This window comes from Orycteropus afer, unplaced genomic scaffold, assembly GCF_000298275.1.
Source record: "Orycteropus afer afer isolate SDZICR_OR568_19922 unplaced genomic scaffold, OryAfe1.0 scaffold00070, whole genome shotgun sequence".
In the NCBI taxonomy this organism is placed as follows: Eukaryota; Metazoa; Chordata; class Mammalia; order Tubulidentata; family Orycteropodidae; genus Orycteropus; species Orycteropus afer.
This window is the reverse complement of record NW_006921657.1, coordinates 3691130-3704048: the sequence shown is the minus strand read 5'-3', so window position 1 is coordinate 3704048 and position 12919 is coordinate 3691130. Positions and strand designations below refer to the sequence as shown.

At 38.4% G+C, this 12919-nt stretch overlaps 1 protein-coding gene across 1 annotated transcript in view; it reads left to right on the top strand.

Annotated features, from left to right (window-relative positions):
* MCU (mitochondrial calcium uniporter) overlaps positions 1–12919 on the top strand; it is a 279792-nt gene that overhangs the window by 202328 nt on the left and 64545 nt on the right. The window contains exon 2 of the mRNA XM_007940632.2: positions 12128–12197. Within this exon, the coding sequence (XP_007938823.1) occupies positions 12128–12197 (70 nt within the window). The remainder of the gene's footprint in view (positions 1–12127; positions 12198–12919) is intronic.

The following is a 12919-nucleotide window of genomic DNA, read 5'->3' as shown; positions in this document are numbered from 1 at the left end:
TGTATCCTTCCTTTCAAGGCTCAGGGGTCCAAGATTATCTTCTGTATCTGTGTTAATTGGTTTCCCTTTTCTTTGTTGAAGAGCGTCTGTGCAGTCCTTCTGCCTAGTCTGCCATCTTGCCGGAACTCCTCCAGAGCCTATTCTTAGGTCCTGTTTTCGTTCAGGTTTTTCCAGTAGTTGGTGCCTCTTCCACTTCTCTGTACTTCCTTTCAAAGCTCAGGGCTCCAGGATTATCTTCTGTATCTCTTTCAATTGGTTTGTCTTTTCTTTGTTGAGGAGGGTCTGTGTGGCTTGTCTGCCTATTCCTCCATCTTACCAGAAATCAAAATGTATATGAATTATTGAATGTAAAATGATCTGCTTTGTAAAATTTTACCCAAATCACAATAAAAAGTTTAAAAAGAGAGAAACAATCATATGAAATCTCTTACTTATTAAATCTAATAAGTGGAATAGTATTGGGAATCATGTATCCAGTATTACTTGATATCTCCTATATAAAGCTCTGAGTCAAAATTTTCTTTTAGAATTTATGCTGGAAAATATTTGGCCTTTCCTAACAAATGGTGTTAAGCGTCTTCCCTTCAATAAGTGAGAATTATCACTGATAGTGTTGTCATTTTGTCTTGGGGGCTAGGAGGTTGTATTAGTTTTCTATTGCTAGAGTAATAAGTTACCACAAATTTAGTGGCTTAAAACAACCTAAATTTATTATCTTACAGTTTTGTAGATTAGAAATCCCGTATGGGTCTTACTAAGCTAAAATCAGGGTAACAGCACAGCAGGGCTGCGTTCCTTTCTGGAGGCTCTAGGACAGAATCTTTTTTCTTGCCTTTTCCAGCTTCTGGAGGCTGCCCTCTTTCCTTGGCTCATGGCGCTCTTTTCCAGCAACACTGAGCTGCTCCTTCCCAGGCTGCCGTCTCTCCGGTTCTCCATAGTCATATCTTTTTCTGAGTCTTTCAGAGACTGTGATAACACTGGGACCACCTGGATAAACAGCATAACCCCCCTGTCTTAAAATCAGCTAAGGAGCAGACTTTATTCTTCTTTGCCATGTAACCTGCCATATTCCCAGGATCCAGGAATTTGGACATACACCTTTTGTCGATCATTATTCTGCATACCATGGAAGTTGAGTGCCAAATGAAGGCCTTAATCATCTTCATATTCTTATCCCCAATCTTTGTTTTCTGTTTTTCTTGACCTAGACATTTTTCATTTCTTTTTCAGAATTTTAAAAAATTTATCACGTTTTTATGGTGTTTGTTTTGTTGCAGTTGCGTCCAATTCTTTGTAGAACAGGCCAAGGGGAAATCATTTTGAAATTGGGCCCTGTTTAGAAAATGAGGAACATTATAGTAATATTGGTAGCAGGCATCTTTCTCTGTCTAAGGAGGGAGGGCTGCCATTCTCCAAAACCGTGTAAAGTTGTGTCTAGACTGCTTGCAGGGACTCCTTGTGAGCCCTAAGCAGACGGGAGACATCAGCTGGCGTCAGGCAGGTTGGGCTGAGGACATTCTGGGTTCACCATTTTCAGTGTTGAATTTATACATGAAAATTGTCTTATGTAATATTTCCCTTTGTAGTGAAGACCTTTAGTGAGTATTATATTGAAGTATTGTATTCATTGTCTGAAGTTGCACCCTGAAACAGTTTTGTCAAGGATATTTTTAAAAATCAAGCAAATAACTAAATAAATCCCCTTATCTAAATGGGAAGATAGAAAGAAGATACTATATCAAAATCTGTGCATTTGTATGAAGCCAGAGTGTTAAAGACAAATAAGGCTCATGAATATTTTTAAGTCTGCAATTAATTGAAGGTATATTTGTTGTTGTTGTTGTTAGGCTATTCCTGTTGGATAAAGTCTGGAAAAACGTATCAGTCTGCTGGTACAAGATTCTAGTACTCCTGTTCCAGCTTGAGAGTTCCAACTAAGCAAGACTATCATGTTGGAAATGCAGGCAGCATGTGTATTTTGTTTTTAATTAAGTAAAATAACTTATAATAAATAAAAAAGGAATTCTGAAACAATACCAACTACTTTGCTGTAATTTTCTATGTTTTGTTCTTCATGTGCTATAAATCTATTCTACACGTATAACACATAGGGAGTGAATGTTGTAGCAGCTGTTGTTTTTTTCAGGAATTTAAAAGGCCTATAGTTATTTATATTTGTGAGTGGTAGCCACATTCTGTTTCATTATTACCTGGAGCTAGAGCAAAAATGAAAATCACAAAAGGCCTACTTCCTGGTTTGATGTTGTCTGTCTTATTATGTAAGAAAGTTGTTAGATACTTCCACCACCACTTCTTTTCCCCTTTTCTTTTAACCTTAGCTAAGAAAAATGCTATTAAGCAAGCCTGTAAGGAATGGTCAAGATAAAGAAGCCAAATGGGGGCGTAGGTTACTGGAATCTTCTTATACTGATTTTTCCTGTTCTATCCTAGTTTTTCTGGTGCCTTTTAAAAATTTATAAAAATTTTAATTTATTTTTAAAAATAAATAAATCTACTATATTTCACTCTAAGAAAAATAACGCAACAGAGCATTTTGGGATCAGTAGGCATCATGTTTATGCTAATTCTTTTTCTCCCTCACATTTTTATTTTGAAATATTTCAAACCTAGAAAAAAAAATTACAGAACAAATACAATGTACAGTTCTATACCATTCACCTATATTCATCAATTATTAATATTTTGCACCTTTGCTTTCTGCACACATACATGTGTCTATAGACAAATGCATATTATTGATTATTTATTGTTTCCTGATCCATTTGACAGTGTCGGCCATCATAATCCTTTACTTCTAAATAGTTCAGCCATATATTTCCTCAGAACATAAACATTCTCTTACTCTCACTCTTTTACAAAATGTAGAATCTAATTTTACTTTTTTTTTTAATCCTGTTATTACCTGAGTTTTATGAGCATTCAAGAACAAAGGAAACAGTGAAGGGAATTATTAATAGTAGCCACCCACTTCCTAAGTTATTCACCACTATGCAGGTACCAGAAACCAAGTCAAAACAAAAGATCAAGGTTGATTTTCAAATCTGAGTAAAGTAATTAATGAACAGGGCCCTTATAGCTTTAAATAAGCCCAATTTCTTGAACTATCATATAGTTGAACCATTTTCCTAAGCTACTTACTCTGTAATGTGTCTTACATGTCAGGGAAGAATGTATTGGTGTTATTTTCATGCATCTATAAACTTTAAGAGATGAGAATGACTTGCAGTGTATTTTGTGTGGCCCATTGACTTTACAGATAAGGACGTGTAAGGTCCAAGGTCACACTAGTAGAGACGAGGCTAGAATCTAGTGTTTCAAACTCTAATTGCAGTGTTTTTTCTATTATGTCATATTGCCTCTCCATGAACCCTAGTTGCTTGTGCTGGGAGTCTTGCTAAATGAGAAAAAAGAAGGATCTGAGAATACTTCACCTAGCTGACTGATAAACCTCACGAATCTCATTTGGATGAACTATAGCAGCAGTACTTCTCAAACTTTAATGTACATGTGAATTTCCTAGGGATCTTGATAAAATGCAAATTCTAGTTCACAGAGTCTGAGGTGAGGAACTCTGGTGGCACAGAGGTGAAAACATTTGGCTGCTAACCAAAAGATTGGCAGTTTGAAGCCACCTGCTGTATCGTGGAAGAAAAATGAAGCAGTCTGCTTCTATAAAGATTTATAGCCTGGAAATCTTATGGGGCAGTTCTACTCTGTCCTGTAGGCTCACTATGAGTTGGAATCAACTCTGGAAGTAGATTTGTTTTTTAGTTTCAGTGAGTTTGGTGTGGGGCCTGAGATTCTGCATTTCTAACAAGCTCCCACATGATGCTGATGCTGCTGGTCTGTTGACTGCAATTTGAGTATAAGGTATCTACAAGAAGTACAGAATTCCCATAGCCCCAAGTACCAGCAAAGTGAAAAAAAAAAAAGAAAGAAAGGAACTTTTTTAAAAGAAATATGACATATTCAGTTATATAGAGAGAATAGTTTGACACCTGTTTACTAACTATCCAGAAAAATAAAATATTTTGAAAAGTTCTTTGTCTCTTCCCAACTTTTATTCTGCTTTTCCACAGATTTTAATAGTATTCTGGAAGGAAATAGGGATTCAGACAATGAAAGTAATTATAGCTACAATGAACTGTGGATCAAATAGAGCAACCAGATGAAGTTCTGTTTTTACTTGCAATAAAAAACATCTTCTACACCAGCTTCGGAAGAAAGGTTGGGCAATCTACTTCTGTAGTGATACTGTCTCAGAAACCCAAGGAGGGATCACTATGAGTCAGGTCCGACTCGACAGCACATGACAACAACAATGACATGTTTATTCATTTAATAAATACTTATTAAGAGCTCTCCTTCATGGAGCTAACATTCTGGTTTCATTCCCTTATGCCTAAAACTATATGCTGCTTTGGATTGTATAAATGCTGGTTGAAAGGTACAAAAATAAGATTTTATGGCTCAGTGAGTCCTTTAAAATTAAACTCAGGCTTATTTGTTTGTTTTACTGTCAGCAGTAAGGGTTTTCCATTTGGATTTTTTATTGTTTAAAAATAATATAGGTGGTATATTTCATAGCCATCTCAACACAACACGGAATGCCTGTAAGCTCACAGCACCCAAAGATAGTCACTAAAAATATATGATTAAATTTATACTCTGAATACACATACCAAAATGTTCATAGAAATAATAATTACTTCCTTATTTCTCAGAGTAATTTAGCAGTAAAATAACAATTCAGCCCTTACTGGTGAAGATCAAAGGCTATAGTGTTCTGTATGGAAAGAAAACAAAAATTCTCACAACTGGACCAATAAGCAACACCACAGTAAATAAAGAGTGAAGTTGTCAAATATTTGTTTTTACTTGGATCCACAATCAACACCCATGGAAGCAACTGTCAAGAAATCAGATGACATATTATACTGGGAAAATCTGCTGCAAAAGACCTTTTGAAGTGTTAAAGAGGAAAGATGTCACTTTGAATATTAAGCTGTGCCTAACTCAAGCCACAGGAGTTCTGGTAGCATAGTGCCTAAGGCCCTTGACTGCTAACCAGAAGGCTAGCAGTTTAAACCCACCAGCCACTCCTCGTAAGGAAGTTGGGCAATCTACTTCCGTAGTGATACCACCTCAGAAACCCAAGGAGGGATCGCTATGAGTCGCGTCTGACTTGATGGCACATAACAACAACAACCCAAGCCATACAGGAGCCCTGGTGGCATAGTGCCTAAGGCATTTGACTGCTAACCAGAAGGCTGGCAGTTCAGACCCACCAGGTGCTTCTCGGAAGGATGGGCCGTCTACTTCCATAGTGATACTGCCTCAAAAACCCAAGAAAGGGTCGCTGTGAGTCAGATCTGACTCGTCGGCGGTGAGTTTTTGGTTTTGGGAACCCAAGCCATGGTATTTTCAGTTGTCTCATTTGCATATGAAAGTTGGACAATGAATAAGGAAGACCAAAGAAGAATTGAATTGTGGAGCTGCCAAAGAATATAGAAAATACCATGCACTACCAGAAGAACTAACAAATACGTCCTGGAAGAAGTATAGCCGAATACTCCTGAGAAGCCAGAATGGCCAGACTTCATCTCACCTACCTTGGTCATATTGTCAGAAGAGACCAGTCCCCTGGAGAAGGATGTCATGCTTGGTAAAGTAGAGGGTCAGCAAAAATGGGGAAGACTGTCAACAAGATGGATTGATGCAGTGGCTGCAGTGACAGGCTCAAGTGTAGCAGGGATGGTGAGGATGGCGCACAACCAGGCAGTGTTTTGTTCTGTTGTAATCAGGGTCACTATGTGTCGGTGCCAACTCGACAGCACGTAATAACAGCCACATACCTTATTTGCACAGCCCACTTCCACAAGGGTGCTGTGTATCTTACTTGGATTATTAGCAAGCTATCCAATTTTTTGGTGGGCCACAAGCACCTTATATTTGCATAGTCCCACCCAGTTATCTGGTGGGTGTCAGAAAGACCATCGCCAGAAGGGCCATATTAAGTAATTTACTGCACTGCAGTGAGTTATCGAATAAGGAATAAACTATGCCTTTAAACATTCTTTGTGGTGCTAGTTTGGAGAAATTGTGTTTTAAAATCTCAAGTTTCTGCCTTTAACATCATAACCAAAAAACTCCAAGCTTACTGCTTTCAAGTCCATACCAACTCATAACAACACTCATTGGGTTTCCGAGGCTGTAAATCTTTACAGAGGCAAACTGCCTCTTCTCTCTTCCATAGAGTGACTGGTGGGTTTGAACCACTGACCTTTTGGTTAGCAACCACATGGCCTTAACCACTACACCACCAAAACCCAGCACCCAAACTCACTGCCATCAAGTCAGTTCTGACTCTTGGTGACACCCACTGGATTCCCGAGGCAGTAAATCTTTGCGGAAGTAGATTACCCAGTCTTCCTTCCGCAGAGTGGCTGGTGGGTCTGAACTGCCAACCTTCTGGTTAACAGTCAGATGACTTAGGCACTACACCACCAGAGCTCCTTTTCCATCGTAAGGTGTTTATGTTGTACACTATCTTTTGTTTAGAGATACTTGCAGATTTTTAAATGCATTATACTTTGAAAATGCTTTGTATTAAGTGCTGGTCTCTTAGAAAGATTGAAGGTTTCTTTTGAGAAATTTATATTCTCATTACCTTACATTTTGGTAGATATTCAGTTGTTACATATGGTTACTTTTAAATCAGTCTGTAAAATAGTCAATTTTGTTATTGGTATCTTTAATTTAACGGACAGGGAAACTTAAACTTTGGGTTGAAATTCAGGTTGTGGCACTGGGCCCAAATCTGTCACCAGGGTATCCCCCCTATATCAGATCTATAGGGTTGGAAACCATACTGCTTGGTTGTTTTGTTTTTCCTGAATTTTCATAAAGTACATTAGAAGTAGTGAAGAATTACTGCTGATATGATGCTTCAGCAATTTTATTATATCAAGAATATGGAGAAAACTGATCCCAAGTTGTAGAAGCTGTCACAGGTGTGAGTTGCTTTAGACCAACTGAAAGTTTATTTACACTGCTAATCATAATATGCTTATATGAGCATTGGATATCAGAGATAAGTTTGATAAAACTGCTTAAACCCGAGTATTCTGGACTTAGAAACTTTTAGAACATACATTGAAAGGTTCCATTTTAGTAAAGCATTCCACGTTATATTAAAGAAAATATAAAAGGGGATATAATTTGTCATATCTAAACTTGTGGTATGGTGAGGCACTTTATATCAAGATGTTGTTGTTGTTGTTATGTGCCGTCAAGTCGGCCCCGACTCATAGCGACCCCTCCTTGGGTTTCCGAGGCAGTATCGCTACGGAAGTAGGATTGCCCAACCTTCCTTCCGAGGAGTGGCTGGTGGGTTTGAACCGCCAGCCGTCTGGTTAGCAGGCAAGTGTCTTAGCCACTATGCTACCAGAGTTCAGCCATGAGCAAATATATAAATACAGTTATTCCATCTAAAGCTGTTTGATATATAGTTCATATACATAGTTAATATAGTATAGTTTGATACAGTTAATGTATTGGACTTTGATGGGCGCTCTGGTGACAGAGTGCCAAAGGCATTTGACTGCTAACCAGAAGTCTGGCAGTTCAAACCCACCAGCCACACCTCAGAAGGAAGACTGGGCAGTCTGCTTCCTTGGAGATACCACCTCAGAAACCCAAGGAGGGGTCTCTGTGAGTCGAAATTGACTCGACGGCAGTGAGTTTTTTGTTTTAATGGACTTTGGTATACTTAATATAGTAGACTTTGGTGTAGTTTGATATAGTTAATAGGCATTTGTTTCTAGCGGAATTAGGTCAAGCTTTTCTTAAATAAAGGAGACTGGAGTTATAAGAAAGCCACTCTTTCTTTACCTCTTTTTTCTTTTTTTCCTTAATGTCTCATGTCTAATTGACTATGAATATTTTGGAGGTATTGACGGGTTATTTGGACTTGACAATCTTCTCAAGTTGCTGGCAGGAATATACTGCCGAGTTGTTCTTTGAACTATGAAAGGTGAATGTAAGGGAGGTGGCATAATTTATGATAGATAGTAAAGGATTTAAAAGTAAGTTTTGACCTGACTTAAATTTTCCTCTAAGGTCATAAAATGTCTTTTCATAATACTGACGTTTGACTTTTTTTTTGATTGGCTTGAATCTTATGACTTGGGGAAATAAAGTTAACAGTGTTTCGTATTCTGACTCTAAATTGGTAATGCTAGCGTTTTTCTTCTCCTGGGGTTAATTTAAAGGAAATGATTATAAGAGTGGGACAAATATTATAGTTTACTTTAACTAGAAGCCCCTGCTTTTTTTCACAGGTTTTTAGTTGCTTATCAAAGATGTAGACTCTCTTATACCGAAAGTATAAGTTTTCCTTTTCTTTTCAAGAGGCATTGATGGCACCAAATTAACTTGTTCATTTGGAAGTTATATTACCTAGAGACTGACTACCCTTTGTCTGATGATTTCTGTACATTCTGAATACTTTCTTTCTTAGCCTTAATCTAGTTCTTTGCCTACTAGATTTAAATATATAAATAATACATACCATTGCCTGAATATCTTTGCTGACTTTTTCATTTTTTTAACTTCTTGGCATATTTTTAAAATTTTCAGCATCAAGTACATAAAAATTGAAAGCTTGCTATTTTCTTGTGACATCTTAAGAATACAAAATTTAAATAACCAAATATATTCAGTATAGGGGAGTCATGGAATAGCATTGTCTCTTTGATCTTGAGCATGTATAATCCTTTGTTGTTTTGTTGTTGTAATGTTTCAAGGAAAAAAAGGCAAGAACAAAATCATTTCGTTTCTGTTGGCCTTATTAGACTATTAGTTACTACAGGTTAAAGAAAGAAAAAGACCTATATATGTTTATGAACACTTAAAAATGAATATTTTGTAATTGCCAGTGTCATTACAGCAGTCATCTGGGAAGAGTTTTGGAAAAGTGAATCATCCCAGAACTAGGGATAGTGTTCTACCATCACTGTTAGCAAACGACTGTGTACATTAACTCAAGGACTACATCAGGGCACATTCGTGTGTGCCATGATCAGCTGTGAACTAAGTCTCAAGTAATTTTAAGTGATTTATTTGCATTTTTATAAATATTATTCTCACATTCCTGCATGTTCCTTTAAGTGAAAGGAGGTAGTGGCTTGGTTCTCCAGTACTGCTGTAACAGAAATACACAAGTGGATGGCTTTAACACACAGAAATTTATTCTCTCACAGTATAGAAGGCTAGAAGTCCTGGTTCACAGTACTGGCTCTGGGAGAAGACTTTTCCTTTCTGTGTCTCTTGGTTCTAGGAAGATCCCAGTGCAGGGACTCTGAGTCCAAAGGACGCCCTCTGCTCCTCTTTCTTGGTAGTACTAAGTCTCCCTCTCTGCTCCCTTCTCTCTCCTTTTCTCTCTTGTAAGATAAAAGGTATTACAGGCCACATCCCAAGGAAACTCTCATTACATCTGATCGAGGCTGTGATGGGACCTAAGGGGGTTGCATCCCACCCTTAATCCTCTTACACCTGATCAGTTTATAATATCAGATCACATCATGGAGTGTCATCATTATATAACTGCTAAACTACTAAGAATCATGGCCCAGCCAAGTTGACAGAAATTTTTATGGAACACAGTTTAATCTGTGACATTCCACCTTTGGCCCCCAGAAATTCATGTCCTTGACACATGCAAAACACTTTCACCCCATCATATCATCCCAAAAATCTTAAATCAACTCCAAGTCCAGAATCCATCCTGGGGCAAAATTCCTCTTTATCTGTGAATCTAGATTACAAGTTAGATGCTTCCAAAGTACAATGGTGGAACAGGCAAATTTCCATTACAAATGGGAAAAATTGGAGAAAAGAAGGGATAACAGCATTAAGTAAAAAAAAAAAAAAAACCAGCAGAACAATTTACATTAGCTCTTGAGGCTGAAAAATAGACTTCAATGGCCTTGCCTCCAGATTCTGAGTGTTGGCCGTGCTCTCTGAATTCTGGGTAGAGGCTCCTCAACCTTGGACTTTAGCTCTCCTTTCCAGGCCCACTGGAATAGCAACTCTGCTCCCTTGGTTTTGGGTGGCCCCTTTCTCCTAGTCCATCTGAGTGGCACCTTCACCCCCTCAGTGCCAACAGGCCCCATTCTTCCACTTCTTGGGCATGGCAACCCTGCCTCCTTAGCTTTGGGCAGTGGATCTGGCACCATCCCAGTGGTGCTCATGAATGGTAGTCCCACGTCTGGAACCTAGCTGGTGAAGAGCTGACTCTTTGAAATCTAGGAGGCTGTGGTGATTCCATCCTTTGAAACCCCAGGGACCATGGTCCTTACCTTTGGAACTGAGGCAGCTGTTTCACATCTTCCTTGTCTCTTCAGTTTCTGTTTCCTGTTTCCATGGTCTCTTGATGAGACCAGCCTAGTCACTGCCCTGTTCTGGCAACCCCAGAGAAGCACCCTGTATATCAGATCAGGGCTATGATGGGACTAAGGTTGTTGCATCCCCCTTAATCCTCTTACACCTGATTGGCTTATCATATCAGATCGCATCATAGAGTATCATCATTACATAACTTCTGAAACACTGAGAATGGTGGCCTGACCAAGTTGACATGTATTTTGAGGGGACATAGTTTAATCCATGACAGATGGATTTAATGATACACATGAAGGATATGTCTGTCGTATGTCATGATTGTGTTAAAGGATGTGTTATCTTGGAGTCCTAAGTGATTTTACTTTGGGCTATTGGAATGGAATATGATGTCTGAGGCTAATGCATTCATTTTCAGTCAGTTAATGCCTTCCTTTATTCCTCCTACTTTGATCCTTTTGGGGGCTGGGAAATTAAAAGGTATCATGGAATGAATTAAGCATTTGGCAAATCAGAAACATATTCAATATTCTTTCTAAAACTTAATTATGAGAACCTAAATCCCAAACCTTGATGCACAATGGCGTTACTCTTTGAGGAAATGGCAAAGGCACATATTAACGTGAGTGGTTTCTTTCTAGCACATAGAATAAGGTTATGATTGGGGACCCAAGGAGTGAAGTTATCTGTCCAAAGTTAAACAAAAAAAAGGGGGGGAGGAGTGAACAGAAAAATCAGATAACAGATCCAATAACAGTAGAATTCGTAATACAACTTACTAACCAACTTATACCAAGTAAAAGATAGGAAGGAACTGCAGGCCTGAAACTAAACAGGAGGAAGAAGAAGCAAGAAAGCTTAGACCTGATAATGCTTAAAATCAGTATTAAGTGTATGTGTGTGTTTTAAGGTAAAAAAACATTTTGTGTAGTACAATACTAATTTTGTTTAAAATACTCACTCCTCACTTATTAAGATGGTTTAGCTCCAAAGATGGGTTGTTATGCAAAAAGTGACATTCTGTAAAAAAGGAGGATGATCACATCTGATCACAGATTGCAAGATGACTACACGATTACATAACTGCCAAATTATATCACTATATAACTGAGAATCATGGCCCAGCCAAGTTGACACAGAACCTTAACCATCCCAGCCAGCATTACTCTTGCCCCACACCTCAGCATTCATTACTGCCAGACATGTCGTTAATGTGACAAATAGTGGATTTTTATTATGTCATAAATGCGAAATACCAGATAACAAGATACTTGATAAGTGAGGAGTAATGGTATAGCATTTGTGTGTGTATGTAAATGTATTTGTATATAATCTTTTTTCACGGATTTTCTATTTTTATTGTTGAGAATATGCACAGCAAAACATACACCAATGCAACAGTTTCTACATACACAATTCAGTGACATTGATTACATTTTTCATGTTGTGCAACTATTCCCACCAACCTTTTCTGAGTTGTTTATATGTAATCTTGAAGACACACCAACATGATCCCTACTATTATCTTAAAATGACAGCTGTTTTCAAGATTTTTATTTTCTTTTATTGTATTTTTTAACTTTTCTACAAAGAATATGCATTACTTAAATAATCGGAAAGCTATTATTTATTATATACACATGGGTGTGTGTATAGCATTTGTCGTTCAGTCCTGATGGTAAATGTGCCTTTTTTAATTTTCTAGGTGCACCAGAGGCTCTCTTCCTGGCAGAATTTGGGAGTTGTTTATTGCAGTACTGCTGTGCCCTCTGATGGTGAGTTTTTGCAAATCCCTTTTTTATGTCTAATGAGTTTTTTGGTTTTTAGGTTTTCTTTTGGATCTGACTCATGGTGACCCCTCCTTGGGTTTCCTAGGCGGTGTCACTATGGAAGTTGATAGCCCAACCTTCCTTCTGAGGAGTGGCTGGTGGGTTTGAACCACCAGACTTCTGGTTAGCAGTCAAATGCCTTCGGCACCACACCACCAGAGCTCCCGTTTGGTTTTGGTTCCTTAGCCTAGTGTTTCCCATTCTCTAACTGATACGTACATTTATAAACCATACTCTTTCACTTGGAAGTCAGAGAGAGAAGAGAGAGCCAAAGAAGGGAAATAAAATTTGGTAAGGATTAATTATACACTAGAGAAGTTAGAGGAGAGGCCAGGAAGAAAAACAGATAGACCCTTCGAGTCTTCATAGGCTATGGAATAGTACTCTCCAGTGTTTTCATTTCTGTTTTAGAACTGGGGACAAAGTTAAGGTAAAGATCACAGAAGCACTATGTTTGGTTTTGACATCTACAAAATCATACTTTAATAGTCACTAGACAATTATGCCCCAGGCTTACAGGTGAGGAGAGACAACTCAGGGACGCCCGAAGTAGCAAGCGGGAAGAGCAGGAGAAAGGGGATTAAAAGCCAGGCAGCCAGAGAGAAGAGCAGTCAGCCGAAGGGATTAGGTGAGGAGGGGCAACTCAGGCCCGCCCAGAGTAGCAGGCC